Raw genomic sequence first — 26,814 nt, 5'->3', positions numbered from 1 at the left:
AATTGGAATACAGCCTTAGTAGGCTTATTTGCATAGACTGAAACTGCTATTTGGCACTATTGCCAAGACCAACCAATCATATGTCCGACTTTGGTTCTTACTTCCAACCACAATGTAGCATCAGTAAACTTTTTGCATAAACTAGAACTGCTGTTTGATACTATAGTCAGAATCACTAAGAATCCTTGTATGTCACTAAAGTTAATACCCATGTCACGACTTAATGAGTACTTGATATAGTTTCATCCTGTTCTCCTTAGTTTCTACTGCAAATATCAATAGAGCTGAAGCAATGCTTCCAGTAGTTTCATAAAAGCAATCTTTACACCTTAAAATATTAAGTTACATTCTTACCTTGCATAACTAAACACTTATAGTTAGTTAGTAAGTACTAGCACACTATTTTCTAAACTGCATAGAAACTTGGTATCCAATGGAAATAAAACTAAATATGTAAAGTTAAAATATCCAAAGACATGAAAAAAAATGCTTCAGTTGCAAAGTATGTTAACTAAACATATATCCAGCTCAGAGAGTTGCTTGTTACAAGACAATATAGACTTATAAACCTGCCAATTAAAATTATTATCATTAAGTTTATTTAAACCATTGCTGGTCTTTACATTACACGATCTGAAGAAGGCAGTTTATGCCAAAAGTGCTCATCGTATTTTGTTTGTTTTATCAATAAAAGCTCATTTTCTTCTTAATCAAGTGGAACTTGCTCATTCTCTGCTGTGGTGATGTCTACATGATTTTGCTTCTTCTGTTTTCCCAGCCTGAGACACTTTAGTGTGAGTGGGATATATATTATCATCAAACTGCTTTCCTGGTGCTGCAGTCTTCCTGCTTTAAAGGTACCCAATGACATTCTTATATCATCTGAAAACATTTTGACAACTTGCAGTTGTGCTTTCAGTTCTTCATCTGAGGAGCTATACAGTTTTAATTTGACAAAGAGAAGATGAGGTCTTTACACATTATTGTTTTCTAGGAGCCATTATAGCCATGGCCTAAGCTGTTAAGTAGACAGCCTAATGGGTTAAGGGCAAGGCAGAATAGCAGTGGTGATAGAGAGTCACACTGGAATATCCTACTTTGAATTTTTATTGCTGGGATCATAATTTTCCCTATATCATGGCTTCATTGCAAAGTGGCCTGCCACTCTTCCATGGCCACTGGATCAGTGTAGGGTGTATCTTACACATTTTTAAGCACTCTTTTATCCATGAATATGGGATACTATCAAATGCTTTCTTGTAGTCAATCCATTCCATACTTAGATTCTTCCCCTTTTTACAGTTCTCCAGTATGATTTTATTTAACAGCAAATGATCCTTTGTTCCATATGACTTTCTTTTATTGTCCTTTTGTTCTACTGCCATAATTGAGTTTTCTTCTAAATGACTATAAACACTGTCGGCATCAATTCCAGTGCATAGTTTACACCTCATCGGAAGGTAAGTTATTGGTCTATAATTTTTAGGGTAGCTTTCAGGTTCACTCTTAAGTAGGAGCATTGTTTTTCCTGTTGTCAGCCAGGTTGGTGTCTGTTCAGGGTGTGCATATAAATAGTTCTTACTCATGGCTAAATCTTCGTGCAAGGATGTTAATACTTTTAACCAAAAGTTAGGTACTGCATCTGAGCCTGGGGTTTTTCAGTTTTCCAATTAGAGGCTTTTTTAACTTTGTTTTCAATCTCTCTGGCTGTTACTTCATCCCATTTCATATCCTGTACCTTTAAACTTCTTATTCTTTCTTTTATTTTTTTCTATCCATTTAGCATCTTTCTTAAGTTCCACAGGATCTTCATAGATACTTCTCCAAAATGTATCATTTTTTTCTTTTTTTGGCAGTCTTTCAATTCCTTGTACCTTGTTTCCCAATTCTTTATAAAACTTTTTTGGGTCATCAATAAACTGCTTATTTTGTACTTTTCCTTTATATTTATCTGTGTATCGTCTATGTTTTTCTGGCTTTGCTGAGATTATTAGTTTATTTGCGATAGTGCATGGTAGATCCAAGTCTGTTCTAATAATGCCACATTGCTTTTATCATCTCTATTTTTCTTAGTAGTTTTGTTGATCTGTTCCCTCTTCTATATTCTTCTAACAGTGACACTTCTTGTCTTAATTGCTTTATAGTTTTCTCTATTTCATACTTGCATGATGGTATTCGATTTCTCCCCTTCCTTCTTGTAGTAGAACTTTATCAGTTATTAAATTAGCTATACAGTAATATTTCCTGTTTACTTCTGTTATATTGCATGGATCTCTATGGACAGTCCTAATTTCTGTGTTCATTTGTTTTATCAAACTTGACTTTTTGGGTTTTATTGACCTGCGGTCTGCGGTCTATTTCTTTCATTGATCTTCATATGCCTATCCATGTTAAATCAAGCAACTCTTCTCTTACCTCCTTTTCTTCTAAACTGAGGGTACATTTTTTGTTTTCCTTTTCCTGCATGCATTCTATAGAAAGTTCTATAGCATCTTCCTGTGGCACATTCTCTTCAGTTTCATCCTGTGTCATATTGGAATCCACTGGGCCTATCACTCCTCAACATTGACTGCATCAGAGTTTCGACAGTTTCCTGTTCCTTCCCTTACTGTCCAGCTTCAAGTGAACATGTATACTGGTTTCCTGTGGAAGGCTGCAAAATATCTTAATATGGCACCTGGCCAATTGATTTTTGTTCCACTGGTTTCCCCTTAATTTGGATATATATTGCTCTATCCTGTTGTGGTGCTTTCTGTATTAGATTTTCTGCATTGAAGCCTTCACTTTGCAGGTACTCCATAACCTCAGTTTCTATTTCTTTAACTTCTCCATTACTAATCTCCTTTTCTACTTTTCCTCTGTCTTATTTTTTGTATTGTAAAGTTTTCCATGTCTGGATTCCTTTGCCTGTATTTCTCTTCAAATATCTTTGGCGCTACTCTTTTTGTATTGGTTAGTTTTGCTTTCTCCTTTGCATAAATATTACACTGTATTAAATCTCTTTTTCTTTCCCATGTCCATATTTCTTCTTCAGGTGTTTGCTGATCTTCCTGCTTCTTCTTACTTTGGGGACTCATTCCTTCATGCTGTGAAGTAACCCGTGTTAGACCATCTACACCAAATCCTTCACTTCACAGGCACTTCCATAACTTCAACTACTATTTTTTAACTTCTACTTTACTAATCTTCTTTTCTACATTCCTTCTTTGTGTTATTTTTTTATTGTGAAATTTTCCATGTCTGGATGCCTTTGTCTATATTTCTCTTTGAATATCTTTGGTGCTGCCTTCTTTTTATTGATTAATTTAGCTTTCTCCTTTGCATAAATATTGCACCATATCAAATCTCTCTTTCTTTCCCATGTGCATATTTCTTTTTTATACTTTTCAAAAATCTCTAGGTTCTGATGTTTATACAACAGTTTCTCTTGTGGAAGTATGTTTCTATCCTCTAAGTTCTCTCTTAATCATTTTGTATATCTTGTGCCTGGAAATTCTGGGCTTTTTACATAATAGTAACAATACATAATTTCTTTCTTATCCTCAATAGTCCACTTTGTTGTCTTTATGGGTCTTCTTTGGCCTATCAGTTTTTGTGATTTTTGTAGACTACTACTTCCTTCTACAACAGGGGGGCCATCATCCCCCTGGTCCTGGCCTGACCTCATTGTAGGAATGTTTCCATATTTTGAGGATTGTACACAGTCATCTTTTCCAGTCCTGGCACAAGTATGCTTACCAGGATTGGGCACTTTTTTATCCTGGGTCTTGTGCACCCAGATATTCTTTTTTAATTTTTAACTTACGTCTGTCCATGATATATATGTTATATACATACAGTCTATATATCAGTGTCGTCTTGGTGAGATTTTGTGAAAAAGCAGGGTCCACCTCATGAAGGTACTCAGCATGACCTGAGGATGAATTCAGTTTCAGCAGTAATACTCTCCCTTCTTTACTTGCTGACTTATCATCTCTCCATTTGGACCCATTGGGACTGTCTGGATATCTTTCCTCCATATTACTCTCGTTTCTGCCTGCAGATCCTGATATTTTATGACTTTGTGTCTCTCTGTACGCAAGACACTGTAGTCACTGGCTGTGGCGATTTCAATGATCAGTGCTACTTTTGTCTTCTTTTCATGGACCACTATATATATCTTTGGACCAGACAACTTACCTGGTTATCAAGTATATAACAAAGATGTTTTTATCCTTAACTCAGAATATGCAAACTGAACACAGTCAGCAATGGTACAGACATGCAAAATAAAACTGAAAGTGAATGAAATATCCACTCTGCCGGGTGACGCAGTGCATGGACAGGTAGCTAGAAGCTAAGATAATAGACAGTATGTTATACAAGAATCAGACTGTGTGACACAGCAGAATATCAGAAAAAATGTAGGTATAACATCCTCACACAAGTAGTAACAGGTAGCCAAAGTCTTAGTTCAAACGTTTATTTAAAAAACACTATTAACATATGCTACAGTTTATTTTTAGTTGATTTTTACATTTGTAACTAAAAGATACAGCATATGCTATACCGGGGATAGAGCAAAATGTCAGTTAGTCACAAGTCAAAGAAACAAACCTGATGAGCCCAGTCAGACTCTGAATTTAAATATTCCATTTTCCATTAGCAGCAGAAGTATTAATCTTCATAAATGGCTGAATTCTAAGTATGCCAATTTCAGTAAATAGAAGTATTGGAGTTGACTTAAATATCTAGTCTGATTTTGATGAATTCTATGTATGACATTTTCACTAAAGATATGTGTTAGAATTTGCTGGAAAACCAATAATTTCCTTTTCTCTGGTTATGTGGATCACCTGCATTGGGATAATTAGGTACTAGAGGACAAAGGGTGTGTTCGGGCATTGCTGAAATTCTTGTAGTTGTGAGTTTTGAATAATTTTCATTACAGTGTGACTTTGACAAGCTGTTTTTGATCTTGTGTATTTCAGTGTTTGACCTGTTAATAATGTACTTGCAAGCCAACAAACTGTACTTTATTGCAGGTGAAAGAATAAATGCTATGTAGATTGCTGCATTCTTACACATAGTTTGAATATGTTATAACAATATAGATTGCCAGGCATTATATACTATGAAGAAGAAGGCAGAATGAAAATGATCAAAATGTAAGTTATGCAAGTAACTAGGTGAAGGTGGAAGGAATGAGCAGAGAAAGTTGCTATGGAATGGAAACAGAAATAATGGAAGGATTTATAAACAGTAGCTCAGATATAGTAAATGCCAGCAAGAGTCATATACAGATGAGTACTGAGCAGATATATTTTAACAACTTTATAAAGACTACATGTTTACAGCCGTACATAAATCCAGAGGCAATACAGTTTGTGGTGCATTTATGGAAAATCCCTTACTAAAGGATTCAGTTAAACTTTTGGATTCTTTAAAGTGTTTTTCAAATAATTAGACAAAGTACACATTTACTGCAGTATAAAGATATGAGTGTATCAGATAGGGTAGCAAAGAAGTTATTAAGAATATGTTTAGAGACATGATTGCAGTAGAGGATAGGAAACCCTTAGCTCTGAGCAGTAATATGTTTATCTGTGGGATACATACTGATAAAACAGAGTTTATTGAAAAAACCCTGGATTTACTGCAGGTTCGAGGTTGATGTGGAAAAAGAAGACCCTATTCAAATTAATGAATGCATATCCCTTTAGTAGGAGAACAGCATTTAGCAAGGGGAGGGATGTTAGAAAAAGAGTAGACAGCTTTAAACCGGGATATTAGTAGTGATCACAAAAATGCTCATATGATGGCATTTAAAATGAGCAACTCTCACAGTAGGGATTTGAAGGAGGTGGGTGTCACCTAGTCCTTATGGCGTCTTACAATTTCATGAAGCTTACAAATAATGAATTTTTTCTGTTTCTAATGATGAAGTATAGGGACAATTAAGTAGCCAGAGCCAGCGTATTATATGGTATGAGATTACTAATGAGTTTTTATTCATAAAGAACATAAAATACTCCAAGATTACTATTCTAAATAATATATTCAAGCAAAAGTATATCTTGATTAAGGAAAGTTATGATTACAGAAAAAAAGTAAAGAGGACAAAAGACATAGTTCTGAAAAACCTACAAGAAGAGCCAAGAAGGAAGTAATTTTTCATAGTCATCTGCAGTAGGGTATGGAGGAAACAGCATTTATGTTCAGCTTTCCTTTTTCTTGATACATTACAAGTGATTCAGTCCATCCAAGATAATGATTTTATAATCTTTCTTTTTTCTGGGGTGAGGTAATCTAAATACCTGATTTTCAGTGAAGGTTAAGTAATTTAGAGTGTAGTCCTACATTAGAGTTTTCAAGGAATATTGAAAAGTAAGATGATGATGATGACAAGGAAGAGGAAGAAAGGTATTCCTTAAACCAGAGAGAAGCATGATCACTAAACCCAGCTGTGAGTAAAACATTATATACTACACTGAAGGCCTTTATCAGTTCAATGAATGCAACTCTGTAAAGTTCTCTCTTGGTGTCTGGACGGAAAAATATATTTTTGCATGAGGAAAGTTTGAATGTAGACAAGTTTTTCAAGGATACTGTCTAATGTTGACAGAATGCAGATGAGTCTAGTCTGTTAGAGAGCTAGGTTTTTAAATTTTGGGGAGTGGTTCTAGTATTGTTTTTTCCCATATGGTAAAAAACTATATTTTTGCTAAGTGAGCTTTTGTAGGTGTGAAAGTGGAGTTTCTATTCATCACATTTACAATCTGAGGAACCATGGGTAAAATGTTTCCGAGCTTACAGAGGTGCTAGTAGTGGGTTTTTCAAGTAGGTGTTTCTTTCCATTTCCTTTCTATTTATGCTACAGAAATAGAATGGAGGTACAAAGTGGGGTCAGGTATAGCAGACAGAAAGGCGAAGATTTGTAAATGCTTAAAGAAAGACATTTATGTTAAGAGTGCCACTAATTGGCTGAGCAATGCTGGAGTTTTCAGTGAGGTTAGATTTTTTCCCAGCTAACAGTCTAATTTGTCTCAGAAGTATTTGGACCTTACTAGAACAAGTTTGCTTTTATTTAGTGAAAATTTCTTTTTTTTGTGAAGCTGCATATCTGGACAACATTGTCCTGGATTTTAGAATTATTATTTTCCATTGAGCATTTCATAGAGCTTTAAATTCAGCAGTACGTTAACTGATGGGCTTGGGGTTCAGAAGTCTTATGATGATGGGAAAGTAGGAGGTTTGTAGATGAAGAAGGACATTTGTAAGGGTGTTTGTGGCTTTTTTAAGGCCAGGGCACTGATGAATAACTGATCAGTCCATTGTTTCCATACAGACATTTAGTTTTGAGTCATTATGAGGTATACTTCCTCTAAAGGAGATGTTTTATGGAGAGTTTATGGTTATGGTTTGATGGTGAGAGTGAGACAGTGTAATGGTCACTGAGAGTTGGGGATGAGACAGTGTAATGGTCACTGAGAGTTGGGGATGAGACAGTGTAATGGTCACTGAGAGTTGGGGAGAGAGAAGGTACTGGCCTTTTTAACTATTATTAGATCAAGAAGTGTCTGGTTTCCTGTCTTAAAACTTGGGGCTGGTAGGTTCATTCAGTAGTCATACTAGTCCTTGAGCAAGTAAAATTCATTACCATTATGATTTGTAGGCCAAATAAGTATTAAAGTCACCCAGTTTTATTATATTTTAAATGGAGAAACTGCATTCAAGAGTTATAGGAGAAGACACTGGAAATGTTCTTTATTGGAGGAGGAAGGAAGGTAGTCAATTGCTATGTGGGATTGTAGATGTTTGCCTGCGGGGTGTTGATTTTAGTTTAGTTAGTTTCATGGTCATTGCTGGCTTTAGCCTGTGCACAGCTATCAACTGGTATGGTTGACTTAAGCAGTATCTCCCTTGGCTGAGTCAGGTGTTAAAATCTTATTTGTAAGGTGGGAAAAAGTGATGGTGTCCAGTGATGGAGGTCTTATGTCCAGATGTTTAACCCAGGGTTACATAAGAGAGATTAGATGCCAAATGTGCTGCAAATTAAGGGGAAAAGGATGGGGGTGGTAATCTGCATTGGTATAATGTTTTGGCTATAGTACAGCACTCATCATGGTGACTCATTAATGAGGCACTGTAATGGCGTCAACATATCAGAGGCCTCTGCTAAGAACTAGAAAAACTGCAAATTGTTGTGGTACTTTTTCTAGAATTGTATGACTGCTCTTTTTAAACAGGTAACACAATGCTTTGCAAATGTGTATTTAAATACTGCAGTTAACAGACAAGGCAACACAATGGTTTAACCCTTGCTGGAAAAAATATTTTGCAGTGGCCAAGAAATACCTGTCAAAACAGTCTAATAGGATGATCGCTATATATAAAGTCAATCCCTTATTTAAAAACTTTATCAAAAATCTGAGGTAAAATTATGGTGAAGTTCTTAGACTCCATTATGGAGCGTATACACTTTGCAGTGATGCAAAGTTGTTTTTAAAATGTAAATATCAACAATCCAGAAAAAACATCAGTACTATACATAAAAATTATTAGCATCTAATGTGAACTAAGTGTCAGTGCAAGTACTTCTTTATTACATAAAATTTGATATTTTTTTCTGTTGCATGCTTCATGAGGTAAGACAATAGCATTACACTGTCTCAGATGGCTGATATGAATGCTTCTCCATTTTAGTCTATGAATTATCCTTATTAACAAGTTCAATATCAAGATTAAATTTTTAAAAAAAGTGTTGTATTACTTCTTTGCCATCTACTGCAAGAAAACTTGGGATATGTGGTATCACCACTGACTTGTTATATAATGTCTTTATAGGCTTTCATCTGGATGGGAGACCCTTTGGTAGTGTGAACCCTTTTACAGTTGTGGTTGTGAAACATTCTTTTCATGGACGTTTAAAGAGACTGACAACATGCACAGTACTGTCACATGTATTGGATATTAATTGTCAGGCACAGGGAGTGAAAGAAGGCAAAAAGGCAGAAGAGCAAGTACCACAGTAGATGTCAGTATCACTTTTTATTACATAATTTTAAATGCTGCTGAAGACATGTAGGAAAGATAACACTGGGAAGCATTTTATACTCTACAATTATAAGAATGGTTTAGCTTGTGGTCTGTTTTTCATGGCTGCTCAAATAGAAGCTTGGGTACTAAGGCATCATGTATAAAATAACTCTAGAAATTGCTAGGAAAACTATTTTATAATGGCATGGCATGATTACAGAGGGTACATCTCATGTCAAATTTATTTTAGGTTGGTATGAGCCCAAAGATGGGAGAAAGAAAGAGGGAAGATTACCTTTGGGATACTTCTTGTGGAGGTCAAAAAATATATTTATTTTTCTTCTGTGTATCTATAGTTTAATATATAAACCCATTCACCTTTTCTGGATGACAGCATTGTCTAAGGGGAAGAATAGCACAGCCCACCAATCATGAATTTATGTCAGCTTTGCATGAAGTACTCACTGACATAATTTGCTGAGCTCTGGGTTTTTCATAGGACCGACTTAACAAATATACTTAGTGAAACATGTTGTTTCTCTTATATTTTGGCAGATCAGTTAATGTGTGTAATTTATATTCTTGTACATTTAGTTATAGTTGTACACTATAGCATGGACAGAGTTGTGAAAAGGAAGAACAAACATGAAATCCACACAGAATTTACTGCAGGCAGTACCTGATAGGACAATGGCAGTGTACAAGTATCCCAAAAACTGATTTCTGAAGAGACGCATCCTGTTCTTAATTGTGCTTGCATTGTTTCACTTTATGATATTATATTAGGGAGGTGAAAAGTAGCAGATGTGGTGGAATCCTAAAAATATTGCAGTTGGTGAACTTGTATGCTTAGTTTTACAGAGAGATTTGTCAGCTGCTCAGTGCATCTATAGCAAGTTTTTATTTTAATGCATTTTTGAGATCTTGTTGTCTGATGTAGTGCAAGAAAATCAATGTCATTTACTTTTGTCCTCTAGAACAGTATATCCTGTAATACATGTTTCTCTGCTTTGCACTTCATCTGCTACATGAGAATAAAGTGCTCTCAGTGTTTCAAACTTGGGCCCCCAGTCTCCAATGTGATCATAATTAAAGTCTTCTGCAGATTCTGAGGACTCTAGGCTGCTAAGACTCCCAGCCTGGGAGCCATCTCCTTCAGTACAGTACACCTGCAAGGAATCTTGGGACAAAGCCTGAAGATAGTTATCCCCTTTCCTGATATGGTTTGAAAGGCAATAAGCAGAATCGTCACTTATGGGAGTGTAATTCAAACATTTCTGGAGCAGCTTTTGGGGAAGACTGCTATCATATCTTTCAGACAGCTGACTGTACTTTGTTCCATTTAAATTCCTGAGGAGAGATTGCGGGGAGATAGGTTGAAGTGGCATTCTTAGTTCTTTCATGTTGTAGACAACCTAAAACAAAAAAATAAGTGAGAATTAAAATAATCAAAAAATACATATATTTTAGTCCCTAACACTACATCCATTCACACAGGTTTCAGGGAAGAAAAGGAGTTAATTTTGAAGACAACCCTTTTTAAAAACTGCATTCCAAAATTGTGTGTAGCTGAAACAAAATGAGACACCACTGAGTATCTTTGTCAAAGCTTTGTGATTTTACTTTATACTGCATCATAGTCTATTTCCAAAGATACATTTTCTGCAGATTTCACATCTAATTCAATATTTTCTCAGCTGAAATATTGGGTCTATATTATCTTGCCAAAAGCTGTTTCCAGCGAATGCATCAAGATTGAACCTCAAACCGCGAAAACCCACTAATGTGAACAGCCAGGTTCAAGGGGAAAAAAATCGGTGGACCAACTAAACACCACAGACCATTTAAATTATTACAGAGTGGGGGGCTTCGCCCCACCCCCTAAATAAATATACCAACTCCGAGATTGCACTACAGTGGGGTAAAGAGCAATTTCACGGTGATGGTCAACCGATTTTTTTCCCTAGGAAAAAAATCGGTGACCTGGCAATTCGAGTTAGTGGGTTTTCGTGGTTTGAAGTTCGATCTTGCTGTACTCACTGGAAACAGCTTTAGGCAAGATAATATAGAACCAAAATATTATCACATAGGCTTTTATTTTACTAGAAAGATTTCATCAGCATTTGCAGAATGCTTTGTAAATCTCTACTGCTTAACAATTTTTGTATAAGTGGTGCCTAACTGGGGAAGACCACTTTAGGCATCAATTATGGTATGCAGTAACCCCTACATAAGAAAATACAGACTGCGTGACTCATCAGAGCAAGCCCCTCAATGGCATAAAAACTAGATCTAGGTGATTTGGTCAAACATGTGCATAGGTATTTTCTGGTGATAAGTGGTTTGAGGGCCTGGCCAATTCTTTTCACTGTATTCCTACATTAGGAGGACTGGGATTATTTATCAGGAGGTGTTTGCCTGATCTGAGTTGAAAAGGGCTCAAAGTGTAGTCATTTTATTGGCCAGAGGGCTCAGTAGTCAGTTTTCTGTTTGTTCAGTGCTGGTATAAATTTGGCATGTTTACAGGGCTCTGTTCTCATTTCTACAGAGCTTTGCTTCCATAGTCTGTGCTCCTGAAGTGTTTTACTTCTGTCCAGTATCATCCAGGAAAAGCTAAGTGCTTTGAATTGATAAATCACAATTGTAAAGCTTATTTTAAGTAGTCACTGCTGTTTTCTTGCTTTATTTGTACATTTCACTGATATTTTTAATAAAAAAAAATGTCTTATTACTGTTGCTGCTGTTAGCTGTTTGCTTTGAAATTACTTTCCTTAAGGGATAGCTGTTTAAGTTGTTTGCAGTAGCATTGCACATGTGGGGTTCTTTTAACTATATTTTTAGATTAAGACAACTGGGATTATTCATCTTCTGGCAGAAGGTGTTTGCCTGATCTATCTGAGTTGGGAAACAGAAAAAAGGGCTCAAAGTGTAGCTGTTTTATTGACCAGAGGATTCAGTAGTCAGTATTTTGTTTCTTTAGTGCTGGTTTAAATTTGGCATGTTTGAGTGGCTGCGTGCTCATTTCCATGGAGCTCAGCAAACCATGGCATCCTAGCTGGGCTCTAGGAGTGTTGCACTTGCATTCAGTGTCATCCTGGCAAAGCTAAGTACTTTGTATTGTTAAATTTCATTTGTATAACTTATTTTACGCAATCACCACTGTATTTTTTATCCTTGCCTGATCCAATAAAGCACCCTTAATAGCCTTCTGTAAACTCCCAGTATGTCATACCCTTGTAGCTCGCCAATTAAAGGACCAGACAGCAATGGATATGCAATTTCCTAACTTTCTGGTAGCCACCTTGTATTACGAGAAAATGTTGCAATGGTCTCGTGTTTACTGACAGCCCATTAATCCTTAAAGTAACAGATACAGTGTGCCAGAGGTGAACTTACACAATGTCACTGGAAACTAACTCTTGCATTCAAGCTCAAGTTGTTAAAGCCATGCACAGTACACTCACCATACCTAGCATACAACACAGACATAGACCAATGTAGGCTGAGGCACTTAAATTTAATCTTCCTAAAAAACAAAGATTTCCTAGGCCACCTGTTGGTAAAGCTATTCCTCAGCAAACCCAAAAGCACTCAGCAAATACAATACCTAACATGCAGTGGAGCCCCAAATACAAAACCTTTAAGGTAAGCAAACACACTTTCCAGGCCTATAGTGGACACCATTGTAAGTAATCAGACTGAACACAAAGAAGATAATGGTTAGTTGCCTTTCTGCATCCAAGATCTGCCAAATTACACATGCACACTCAAGTTATTACACCAGTAGTCTGACTAGTCTTATCTGCAAAATCATGGAAAGAATGATTATGGAAATGATCAACAAAGACACAGGAGAACTCCAGACACTTGTTCCATCCCAATTTTGTGTTGTCAAAGGAAGGTTATGCCTACTGAATCTGATGGATGTCTTTGACATAGTCACCAGGGCAATGAATGAGGGTAAAGCAGTGCATTCTACCTACCTTGATCTGGCTAAGGCATTTGTTCAATAACCAATAACCCATTTGGGTATTGTTAACAAACTTATGGAACTAGACGTAAACACATTTGTAATGTACTGAATAGCCATCTGGCTCAGATATAGGATCCAAGAGGTTAGAATCGATGAGGCCACCTCCACAAAGAGACCAGTCACCAGTGGAGTCCCTCAGAGCTCCATGCTGAGCCCACTCCTCTTTGCCATCTGCTTCTCACAGGTCAAAGTCAATGTCAAAGGCCTCTGGCTGACCAAGTTCACAGATGATTGCAAACTGGGAGCAGATATAGAATCTTCCCATAAAAACATCCTACAGGAAGGTCTAACATAGAAATATAACTAGTGACAAAGTCACGGCTTAAAACTCAATGCCAATAAATGCATTACAGTACCTTTTGGGAAGTTGGCCACCCCAGGAAAATGATGTCATCAATAAAACAGCCTAAGAGTTTACACTCATAGAACCCTTCTATGTTGCTCAACTTATAAGTTAGGGCATGGCATCTAAGCCCAGGGAAGTCACCATACCACTGTGCTCAGTCATCATCAGACCCATCATAGAGTATAATGGTCCAAATGGAGAGATGATAAATCAGCAAGCAAAGGAGAGTAGTATTACTGGAACGGAATTTATCCTTAAGTCTTGGTGAGTACCTTCATGAGGTGAACCCTGTTTTTCACAAAATCTCACCAAGATGATACTGATATATAGACTGTATTTATATAGCATATATCATGGACAGAAGCAGGCTAAAAAAGTAAAACAGATAGCTGGGTGCACAAGACCCAGGATAAAAAAAGTGTCCAATCCTGGTAGGCACACTGGTGCCAGGATTGGAAAAAATGACAGTGTAGAATCCTCAAGTCATGAAAACATTTCTACAATGGGGCTAGGCCAGGCCCAGGGGGAGGATGCCCCCCTGTTGTAGAAGTTTAATAGTAGACAACAAACATCACAAAATTTGATAGGCCAAAAATGAACTATAAAGATGATAGTATGGACTATTGAGGATAAGAAAGAAATTATGTTTAGTTACTATTATGCAAGAAGCCCAGAAATTCCAGACAAAAGATATATGAAAAGATTAAGAGAGAAATTAGAGAAAAAAAATACTTGCACAACAAAACTGTTAGAAGCGTCAAATAAAAATGTGTGTTCATTAATACAACAGATTTATGAAAAACATTATATAGACTAAGAAACCTTGGGCTATTTGGAAAAAGAAGCAATTGAGGAAGTGCGAAAATATAAAGAACAAAATCTAGAGATTTTTGAAAGGTATAAAAAGAAATATTGACATGGGAAAGAAAGAGAGATCTGATATGATGCAATATTTATATCCAAAGGAGAAAGCCAAATTGAGCAATACAAAAAAGCAGCCCCAAAGATATTCAAAGAGACATACAGCCAAAGGTGTCCAGATATGGAAAATTTCACAATACAAAAAATAAGATCACAAAAAGGGAATGCAAAATTAGAAGATTAGTAAAAAGTAGAAGTTGAAGTCATGGGATACATGCAAAGTAAAGGATTTAGTGTAGGCAGTCTAACACAGTTTTTTCACAGTATGATGGAGGAAGAACGAGTCCCCCAAGTGAGGAGAAACAGGAGGAGCAGGAGACATCTGAAGAATAAATATGGACCTAGGAAAGAGAAAGAGAGTTAATATGGTGCAATATTTATGCAAAGGAGAAAGCAAAACTTATCAATACAAAAAGAGCAGCACCAAAGATATTTGAAGAGTAATACAGGCAAATGCGTCTAGATATAGAAAATTCTACAATACAAAAAAAAATAAGAAAACATAGAAGAAAAGTAGAAAAGAGGATTAGTTATGCAGAACTGAAAGAAATAGAAAGTAAGGTTATGGATTACCTGTGAACTGAAGGATTTAACATAGAAAATATAACTTTGATAACATCAAAGCAGGAAAGGAGACGCCAGTGGAGTGGGAAACATCTGATTAGTTACCATATGAAGGTACTTTTGACCCTTCCATAGGAAAGCAATAAAAAAGTTCAGTTGGTTAAGTTGGTTAAGGTTAAGGAGAGGTGAACTTAAACCAAAAGACAAAAAGGTAAATATTGGCGGCCTAAGATAGTGGATTACATACACGTTGGTTTACAAAGTCCATTGAACATGTGGAAGAAACAGACAAATGTAGGTTTTTGTAAAAAAGAATTGGAAATAGTTGCACATCTTGTTGCTGGTTGTGATATACTAATAGCAGAAGGACTGTATACTGAAAGGCATAATAATGTGGCAAGACTACTGTGCTGGGGGTTGTACAACCATTATAATATTGAAGTAGCTGAAAATCACTGGAAACATGAAGCACAAAGCATTATAGAAAATGATGAAGTTTGTATCACATGGGATCACTCATTAGCAACAGTTCAAAAAATAGATGCAAGAAAAAACAGATGTAATAGTCCATGAAAAGAAAACAAAAATAGCATTGGTCATTCAAATTGCTACACCCAGTGTCAGTATCTTATGTACAGAGAGAGGATTTGCAGGCGGAAATGAGGGCAATGTGGAAGGATACCCAGACAGTTTCAATCGTAGTAGGAGCAATAGGCCTTATAAAAAAGAATTTATAATAGTACTTAGATATGTTACAGATACATGTAACTCTCTATAAATTGTAGAAGGAGTCATTACATAGCACATTGCAAGTGCTGCGAAGAGCACTTCTGACTAACATCAAGGATTGAAACAATACCAATTTCATGAACTTGAATCATACTTTGACTTAGGAATGAGGTTAATTCCTGTCATGGCATTAGAAACCCAAAAGACTTGCAGAAATTAAAAAAGGCAGAAACCATATAATGCCCACCTCGATATATACCTGATTAGACACATGCAGCAGCTGGAATGCAAAGGTGCCTTATAAAAAGAATACAGGGAATAAACACAATGTCCTGGATGGATCACCTCAAAGCCGTAATCTATATACTTGGTCTGATAAGAACTACTGAGAGGTGACCTATGCCTGACATACAAGTCATCCTTGGACCCTGCTCTGATGAACCTTTTGCACATCCACAAGATGAAGCACATAGAACTACTATATCCAGAGACCTAAATTTTGCTTGCGACATAAACAGAATATGTTGGAGAGACATTCTCTGGTGTAAGCTCCCCATCCACATGAAGCAGAATCCCTCCCTAACCCTGTTTAAGCATAACTTAGACCAGTGGATGGTAAACTGGAAATTCACCCTGAGTATGATAGAAAGAGGCAGCCAATAAATCACATCATAACCAAAAATCATCCTGTTTATAAATGTCTAAAACATAAAACTTGTGGGTCACATTTGACCTGTATTGCTAGGCTTATAAAGGCCCCAATGTTTGTTAGCCTAGTATACACCCATAAACCTATGCCAGGGATCCATGAAAATGGTGGCAAAGGTCTATGTGCTCTGACCCAATAAGCTACTGGCCATCAGGTGTCCAGTTGTCTAGCCTAGGTTATATGGGATAGCTCTGATGAGCATAAAACCAGTCAAATTGCCAAACATGAACTAAGGACTGCTACACTGAATGTAGATTCACTGACATAGACAGAACGCAGCTTGGAAGTGGATGACATGATAGTAAGGCAGGAAAGTAACTTAGCTTGAGACCAACAGTCTGCTACTTAGGGGGAAGAGAGACTAGAAATGCAGTAGGAAATGTAATGAGGGAGAGTCTTCTGAAGACAATAAGTGATTGGCTCACACCAATCAGACTGCAGTGAAAAACTATGGGGGTGTTCCTAATCTCAGCCTATGCTCCACAGCAGGGTTGTGATAATGAGGAAAATGGAGCATTCAGGTAATAGTTGCAGGATCTACAAGATAAAGAAGAACAACATGTGCTGGTGGTGATAACGGGAGTCCTGAATACTAATGTCAGACAGACAGAACATTATATGAAGACTGCCTGTGTGTGGGAACAGGTATAAAGAAGTAGGGGTCATTCTAGACGTCTATCTGACAAATGGGTTGACGGTAGCCAACACACGGCTCATCAAGAAAGACAGTACCAAAATGATATACAATAGTGGTCAACACGCAGCTCTGGTAGGCTTCCTCCTATTAAGGAAAGAGCATGGGGTAGAATCACAGATTGCAATGTCAACCTACAGTATAAACTACTGGTGGCCAAAGTCAACTACAAAAAGTGGTTAGAGAAGGCTCAAAGGTTGACAGAGACTAGGATGAATACCTGGACATTGACTGGAGCAAATGCACAAGGGTTCAAGGAAAGACTTAGTACTCTAGCATCCCAAGAAGAATTAACAATGGGTAGCATTGAAGAAGAAGAAGAAATGTAGCCTGTCTCTTGCTTGGCTGCATATCTGTTTTATAGCCTTCATACTTTATAATAAAAATTTGTATTAACTATTTGACTTTATAAGCTAAAATTCATTATATTATTAATAGAGACTATATAGCTTTAAAAAACTTGTATTTAAATGACAGCCCACACATAGGTAATTTAGTTCTGATGAAGTCTGGATCAGTGATGGGACGGAAGCACTTGGCATTTGTGCAATAAACTTTTTCCATTTTATTCCATTTTGGAAGTTTCATTCATTTTTTGGATCTGCAACAACATCTATGGTATATTGGGCATTTGGTTGCAGCCTTTATTGTGGTTATTCAGGTTTGTGGGGAGCTAGAGCCTATTCTAGTACTCAGTGGACATGAGGCAGTGATAGATAATCTTGTATGGCACACCAACTTTTTGTAAGAGCCATACACATACAACATAAACACACACACACACACACACACACACACACACACACACACACACACACACACACAATTTAAAGGACTGTCTGTTTACATAATGGCATGTCTATGAGATGTGTGGCAAAGACCCATGTAGACACAGGAAGTTCATGCAAACTTTGCACAGGAAGTATCCAAATAGGAAATGAACCAGAGAACCAAGAACTGTGAGGCAGCAATATTAATTGTTGCCCTACAGTGCTAACTGTTCCGCCATGGCAATTCAGTTGTGGCAAGACCTGCAAGAGAGGAATACTAGCAGTGACATTTGTATTTCAGAAACAAATACCATAATGCTGAAGACATCCAAACTAAGACAACAGTGCTCTAGGTCCCACAGATCCTTGCAGTATGACCATGACATTTCATGCCTAGCATTGGAACTCATTTTACTCTTATCTCTATTGTGCTGTGATACCCTAGATGCATATGTCTTTTGGCAGCCATTGTAGGTAAAGCAGTTTAGTATTTATTTTAAAATAACGTTTCCTGCTTTGATTTGGGGTGTTTCAGTTTAAGTTTTAATGCAACCACTTGCACCTTATTTCAGTGCATTATTTCATTCTCTTCATTGTCACACATCTCTGCAAACAATGCACTTTGCACAATAAAACTTTTGACATGAAATATCTGTTAGAGGCTGGCATAATGATTATGGTGTTTACCATACAGACACAAGGTACAGAGTTTGATTCTTTCCTTTGGTGAGTGGTTATTGACTAAGGCATGTAATAGTCTTCAGACTGATTTGCATAGTATGAATCAAATAACTTTATTTTATTTATTTATTTGACATTTGTTAACTGGGTTAGTCCATCTGAGCTTATGCCTTTTTTCAGTGGAGACCCAAGGAGGAAATCTCCAAAGTGAAGGATTATACACATTTTTTTTAAATTAGATTTAAAGGACAAGTAATACAAGTAAAACATTTTCAGTACAGAAGTAAAAAATATGTAAGTTTACAAGACAAGTTATATAAAAAGAAAAAGTAAAAACTACAAATAAATTATGCAGGCAGGGTGTTCAAAGTACAGAAAAACAAATTTGTATTTGGATATAAAAATGTGTATATATTACAAAGGTTATAAGGTAGCATGGTGTTTTACAGGAAGAGAAGTTGTTGATAGTGGGAAGACCTGTAAAAAGTGGGTAAAGAAGAGCATTTGGCTAGAGTGAAGTTTTAAAGATACCTGAGAACAAGTTAATGGAGATAAAGCAGGACAGACTTAAAAGAGTTGCTTGTCTGCTGGATTATACTTAGGATGCTCCACCACCCAGTTTAACAAAGGAGGTGTTTGAACTTAATTAAAGAGGACTGAAATAGATGACATGTTTCTAAGAATACCAGGGGAATTAGTAACATCTGATTTTAGAAAATATTCCAAATTGTATTTTGAATTTAATTCAGCATTTAATTTTTGATATGGGAAATCCTCTCATGTTCACTGCACACTTAATTTATAGGGCTTGGTAGTTTTGTATTCAGAATCAGACATAAAGTTGACTGAATCTGTTCATCTTTCTGTTTATCATTAGCTTTCGAATGGCAGTAATTAAGCAGAGATCATCATTTAGGTTGCGTAAATCTCCTGTTCTTGTCTTTTTCTGTATAAAGTTCAAAGGTTTCTGGCCAGTGACAGAGACAAAGAGTTTCTTTTTGTAATGCTGATTCTGCATTGCTGATTAGTGATCTGAGTACCAGGTGGCTGAGGGAAAATGCTATGAAACCAAACCCAGCTTCAATGAAAGCTTAGATAGCAAATGTAAGCAGTGTAGGTGCTTTATTTAACACAAACATACCTTTTATATCAAAAATGAAATGCAATATAAACAAATAGCCCATTTTGTGGTGTAGCAAGACTCCTTTCAGTTGCCTGGCAGTAGGATTTATATATAAGTAAGAGGGACAGGGGGTTATTGAGGGTGGTAGGGAGATGTTAATTTTGTAATTTTTTGTTTTTTCACTTCTGCAATGAGGTACATTTGTTTTACCTTGTATTTGAACATTGATTTGTACAGTTTTATTCAAATTGATTTTTTTTCAGTTTATGTAGTAAAAGCATGGATGGCATCAGCTACTTAACAAGAATTTGGTGGCAGGTATACAAAGAAGGCCGAGTAACCATGAGCTTCTTATCCTCTTTAAGGGTAATGGATAACAGACTAGCTTTCAACTTCTTTGCTCAAGAATAAGGGATAAAGCCAAAAATAATGAGGGATGTGTTGCACCATCTATTGGTGGCAAGGTACTTGATTTTTGATATTTTAGATGGAAATTAGATGTCCTAGTAATTGCTGACAAGTGTAAGCTGTTCACTGCAACTCATACCAAGAGCTATCACAGGAGATAAAACTTTTAGAGGATTCTCCCTGAAAAATAAATAAATAAGGACTGGAAATGAATGGAACACTTGAAGTATGGACACTGGTCTGTATAAAGATTGCTTCTGTCTTTGCCAGGTAGAAATTGAGTCACACAATGTAAAACACAATCCAGTCAATCTTCTAAGGTGGCAAAATCTTTTTTTTTTTGAACAAGTCCTCTTTATTAAACATGTGGAATAAACCATATCTCAATAACAACTCACAATTCAATAGTTAACTTAAAACAGTGGTCACAAAACAAACAACCCTCATGCAATGATTTATTCCTATATAATCATCCTTTATTCACAGGAATATAGAAATAGGAAGAAAAAAGGCAGAGTATAATTCCAGTTATATGCAAACCAATGAACTCTGTAAAACTGTACTACAATCATGTCACTACCAAGTATAAAGAATAATGATTTTAAATTAAGCATAAAATTATTATTGGATAAATAGCAAGGAAGAACAAGGTGAAAAAAACAACTGAACAGATATTGCAAGTATGAGCATTGTGTCATTATTCTGATGTCGGCAAATATATCAGAATACACCATGCACTAGACTACAGATTCATGTCTAGCTATTTACTTTTCCAATTTTTGAACTTGTAACATCAAAATCAAGACCAGTAGTATGGAGATAACACACTTGATCCAACATAAAATTGTACCTGAAATATTACAAAAGGGTGGTATTATTCCCAACAGCCAGAATTTGGGTGAGCCATCAATCTTTAACTCTAAGGTGGCAAAATCTTGTTCAGGTGTTTGATAGAAGTAAAGGTATAGATGAATATTGCCATATCACTGATAGTTGATGTACCTTCAACTCATGACCCCCCCCCCCCCACTGCTGGAACATGTACATAAATAGCAATGGTGTCAGAAGTGAACCATTATGTACAAAAGCAAGTTATTGGGCAGCCACTGCCAAAGTTGACATTAGAAGCCCTTTGCTAAAGTTAAGAGCCAAACCATTTGAGTACCATGAAAGTTAAGCTACAGATAGTTGGAAGATGCTTATACAAGATTCCATGGTCCACAGTTTCCAATACCACAGAGAGAAGGTAGACCAAGATGGAGTATGATATTTGTGTCCAGCTATGAAAAGGTCACTGACTTCTCTAATGAGGGCTGCTCAGTACAGTTCACTGATCTAAAACTAGACTAATAAGAGTCAGTTAAGCCATGAGGAGTTAAATAAGAAATATGATTACATTTATAAGCCATGAGGAGTTAAATAAGAAATATGATTACATTTATAAGCCATGAGGAGTTAAATAAGAAATATGATTACATTTATAAGTAAACCACTTTCTCAGTAATCTTACCTATAAATAAATTATTTATTTATTTAACATTTGTTTACCGGGAAAGTCTGACTTGGAATGAGACAATTTTCAGTGGAGGCCCGGACAGAAACACTCCAGATGCTCGTCTTTGTAATGTGGGAGGAAACCGGAGCACCAGGAGGAAACCCATATAAAGGCAGGGAGGACATGCAGACTCTGCACAGAAGACACCCCAGCCGAGAATTAAACCAGAAAACCTCTTGCTGTAAGGTGACAATGCAAACTGCTGCAACACTGTGCCATCCAAATGAAATATTGGATGCTGGGTTATAGTTTTTCGTATTGGTTGGGCCCAGGGACAATTAGAATGGGTAGTGAAAGCTTCTTTAATAGTAGAAGGAAAAGCCCCCTCTGTCCGATAGGATGAAGCAGTCAAGTATATAACTGGTGCCATAAATTCAAGTCAGGATTTAATCAGCCAAGAAGGCCCATGCTCCAGATCACATTGGGTTGGTCATATGGTTTTCAGCTTTCTGCTAAGATCAAGTGTGTAGATGAAACCAATTCCCTGATGTCTTAGCTGATACAAGAAAATTCTGCCCAGCAACATTAAATGATCTGTAGGTGCATTTTGGGAATCCATGTCGATCGTGACAACCTTATCTGCAAAAAAAGTGGGCAGCTTCTTCACATTGAGGAAAGGAATAAATCCTATAGACAGTAAGGCAGGCTGGAAAGCTCAGCTTGTTTGCAACCTCAAAGAGCATCACTGCATGATTAGAAGTGACAAGAATTATGTGCTTATAGAAGGCATTCTTCTTTTGTGAGATGGCAGTATGGTTTGTCATTTAATGGGCATCCAAATTAAGTTTACTTCTGGTAAGCAGGTTCTTCTTCATCTGTGTTTTAAATACCACCACAACAGCATACATTTAAGTTTAGAGCCTAGCCATAGTTTGCCATATACCACTGGCCTTGAGCAAACATACTCCAAACATGATCCAAATGTCTAGTTACCATTTTATTATAAGTGGCAACCAAGGACTTGGGACTTAAGCTGGTATGCACTAATGCAATTTGTCATTTAGGGACAGCTAACCTTATGATGGATTTCACTTTGGATAGTTTGGCAAAAAACAGAAGGGGGAACTAACATGGAGCAGGGAAGGTGTCTGCTAACTCCACCTGTCCGCAAAGGTGGTGTAACAAAATATTTAGACCTTAGTGCATTGACAGTATTATTATAGTGCGTTGTCAGATGTGACTGTTAAAATAGTTGCTTGTATAGTTATTCCTGTTTTTATTGGAGGTAAATAAGTAAGACATAGTCATAAAGCCATCATTGTCTATTAACTTCAATTGAACACACAATAAGAAACTGAATTTGAAATTTAATGATTTAATTGTTGTTGAAACTTACATTCAGGCATACTTATGAAAGTGTACATTCCTAAAATTTGCTCTAACTCTTGTAAAGCTATATTTGAAGTTGTTATGCAAAACATCTCTTGGAAGAATTCTTAGTTAAAGTGGTAGTGACTGACCTGTTAGATCTAACCTGGCTTGCACTATTACTCAAAGAGTTACATCTGGATTAGTTACAACTGGAAGAAAACAACCTGTCCCAATCTTGTCCATATGAAAAACAAAAAAATGAATGTATCCATGTGGGAGGGGGAAGGTCCCACCCTCCCAAACTTATCTATATTATTTAATTGTCACATTTTAAGAAACTGCACTTTCCTATGACAGTGATAAGGGAGCTCAGCTTCCTCATATCCCCCACCCCCAAAGTTACCTGGAAGATGTGGATTATTCCTCTTAGCCAGGTAGGAGAAGTGCCTCTACTCTTTGGGTACTGAAAGCAAACTGAGCAAATACAGTAACACGTTTCTGCCAGGATTCCTACTTACTCATTATTCATTGAAATTGCATGAAATATATGTTATTAGTAATTCTGGGCCCAAATGTCTGCACACCAGTGATTAAATCAAACTTCATACACTACAGTAGTGTCACTGCACAGTTTTGTACCGAAAAATGATTTTGCACGCAGATCAAAAACTCATCTTTGATAGTATTAGGGTGCAAGAAATGGGGTGCTAAAAGTTCTTTTCTGAGAATTCTGTGTAAAGCTATTTACAGATATCGGTTCCAGGTTTAGATGCACTTCAGTAAACGTAAGTCTGACAGCATTCAACATTTTGGTTTCACATTTTCAGCTGTCCATGTTTTGGACCCTAGCTCATACAGTATTTGTTGTAGTCAATGCAAAGTTCTGTCCTGAAAGGTGAGTTTATATAGTGATGGCAAATGTCACATTTTGGAACAGAGCTATGCATTACATATACAATAATCGATGAAATAGAAAAATAAGACAAAAATCCAGCTCCATATTCATCAGAACTGTGGCATTTGCAAAATCATATTTCACTTGTTGAAAACATCCAATATTACATTTTAAATCGAAATAGTGTTTCATCTATAGAACATCATAAAATCACCACTGTCATTGTGAAATTATTTTTAAAATATAATTTTACACATTTCATAACATTCTGATTCTAAATTTTCAGTCTTCTGTATGCCAGAACAAAGTCTGACTGATACCACAGTTAGAAGATGGTTGCCTACCAAGATGTGATTTCCTGCATTGATCACTACCTCACATTTTGGGGAAAATTTGTAGACTCATAGTACCATCATTCCCTAGGTCGGGGTCCTATGATAAAGCCACCTTTCAGGACAGAACATTGCACTGACTGCAATAAATAATATGGAACTTAACTATGTTGACTTAAAACAAAACAATTCTCCCAAATCTCCCGTCTTAAAATTATTTTCTATCACTTTAAATGCGGTTAAATGATTCGACAGTGTCACTGATGTTTTACTTTCCAAAGACTCACTGAGCAGATTTTAAAATTGTTTACTTCTACATGTAATAATTTAAAGTACTGACACTAGAATAATAGCCTAGACTACCAAAGGTAGCAGGGCACTGTTCTACATATCTTTAACCTTTTCCATATTTGTTAAAAATGTGAAAGTTCTGAATTATTTAATTTATTTATTTTACATCTGAAGGCAATACCTTTTACAGAAAGTACACATGTAAAACTATGTTCTGGACAAATCACTAATTGTTGCTAATCTAAGGCAGTAAGGAATTGTTCTTACCTGGTCTGCTTCACCACCACCTTCTTCATCATAGTTGAGTACATTCTCTCTGAGGTCTTCCCAGTCACTGTAATATGTATTCACTTCATAACTGCCTTTTATGTGCTCATAATTCTTCCAGCAAGTCCAGATGATAAGTCCACTGATCAATACTACATGTAGAATAGGAATGAGGAGACGGATAAGTGATGAGAAAATATTATTAACAATGTAGGACAAAAACAACAGTGCAAATGATGCACAAAACACAGCTTTTAGTGCATTCCACATCTGGCATATACATGTCAAGAATGATTTAAACTTGAGACTTCTGTTTGAAAAATGTGAGTATAACTGGTGCATTGATATTATTTACTGAAACTAATAATTTTATGTAAACTGTGCAGTCAGCTCTGTAATAATCAGTTACATAAATGGGCTGGTACTGCATAAATTGTTTGAAAAATCATCCTCACTCTGTAGTGTACTGTTTAGTTTTTGCTGAAATGTATACAAGCAGTCATCACTTTTCTCAAAGGAAAATAAACAGTAATTAAAAAGGACTGTTCCTCTGCTTTTGTCATTATTAGCAGAAAAGAAGCTTTATTTGGCAGAGATTGCTGCTAAAAAAAAACTAATACAAAGGGAAGTGTGTCAAAACAAAAAACCTTAGTTTGCTATTGCTTCCTGATTATATTTGTGTCTTATTCCATTATATAATACACAATCTAACAAAATAAAAACAGTCTGTGTTCCTCACATTTGCTAACAGTTTATTCCCTATATCCATTCAATTAAATCCACAAAATGCATGTATTATCAAAGGCCCATTTACAAGTTAAGATTAAAAACACACTTTAACGAGCAAAAAAGTCATAAAAATATAAATACATCCAATAAGCACTTTCATCTCAATAATCTGAAACTTCATCAGATGAATATCCGATCATATCTTATATACAGAGCGATCTGTTGGGAACTATGACGAACACAGAGTGTGTTTTTATTTTGTTGGTTTACGTGGTGGTGCTGGTGTGAAAGTCTATTTGGATGATTTATATTGTTTATAAGAAAAATGTTAAAGTATTTTTCTTAAGATGATTTGGTTTCTTAAGAATTTTTAACACCTGTACATATCTGTGTACACTGTTTCGAGAAGAATCATGTTACCTGTTTTTAAATGAAAAGTTTTATAAACAGCTTGATACTGTTTCAAAAATAATTAAATTCACTTTATGCTCCACAAAGCAAACATTAGAAACATGTTGGAAAGTTTGCTATGGTATCAGGAAAAGAAGTGTGTTTAGTCTGTGTAATAGCCTTAAAACACAACATGTATGATTATTGACAAGGATATTTCAGATAATAGTAAGAAAAGCAAATGTTAGAAAAAGAAATGAGGCAGAGGAAAAGAAGATGGTGAAAGTTTTATTAGGAAAATAACACAGGTACATTCAGACAAGTCTGGCCACAGCTGAAAAATGTATGACACTGAAATAATGGGAACATTTTTCAATTAATTTTAGGAAGAGATTAATTTGCCTTTAATGTATTAATAAAATATACTATATATATGCATTTACATATTTTACATAATATATTGTAGAAAAAGATATTACATTTTTTGTACATAGTTCCCAATTAAATATCTGAAAATACTGACTTTTATTTACAAATAAAAAGGCTTTTCTTTGTGCATTACACATTAATATTTGTACTAACAATGAATCTTCACAGTACTTTTTTTTCATTTAAATATTAGTCAAAGCTATCTGGAAAAGACCACTTTAAAAAGGCATATGTTAACTCCTTATTTTGTTATTATTTGTAAACCCCCACCTGGCCCCACACAGCATTAGACTGTTCTCCATAGCATACCCATTCACCAGACCTTGAAACTCCCAATTACTTCTTGACTGATATCCCAGTTGTGTGCTTTCAGTGGGTGAGCTTCCTGACTCCTTAGGAAGTTGACTTCAATGGTTCTGATGGCACTGTTAGGCCCGGGAGGCAAGACATCCAATGGGGAGTGATGAACATGGATCTGTCATTCTTGCAGTGGCTGGTCAAATACTCTGGCTATGGAGGTGGCTAGTAGAATGATATCAGGAAATTATCATCACCCCCATGTGTTAACCTGAGATTTCCCACAAAGCTCCTGGTCTTCAACAGGAGCTGCCTAATATTA

At 36.2% G+C, this 26,814-nt stretch overlaps 1 protein-coding gene across 1 annotated transcript in view; it reads right to left on the bottom strand.

The window, feature by feature from the left end:
- Nucleotides 1–4,460: 4,460 nt before the first annotated feature.
- Nucleotides 4,461–26,814, bottom strand: part of LOC122810195 (neural-cadherin-like) — a 1,307,756-nt gene continuing 1,285,402 nt past the window's right edge. The window contains exons 32-33 of the mRNA XM_044081677.1: nt 24,648–24,799; nt 4,461–10,433 (exon numbers count right to left, since the gene is read on the bottom strand). Of these exons, the coding sequence (XP_043937612.1) occupies nt 9,975–10,433; nt 24,648–24,799 (611 nt within the window). The 3' untranslated portion in view covers nt 4,461–9,974. The remainder of the gene's footprint in view (nt 10,434–24,647; nt 24,800–26,814) is intronic.

This window comes from Protopterus annectens, chromosome 8.part1 (genome assembly GCF_019279795.1).
Source record: "Protopterus annectens isolate FY-2018-M chromosome 8.part1, PAN1.0, whole genome shotgun sequence".
In the NCBI taxonomy this organism is placed as follows: Eukaryota; Metazoa; Chordata; order Ceratodontiformes; family Protopteridae; genus Protopterus; species Protopterus annectens.
Note: the sequence above shows the minus strand (reverse complement) of the source record. Positions and strands in the feature narration are given on the sequence as shown.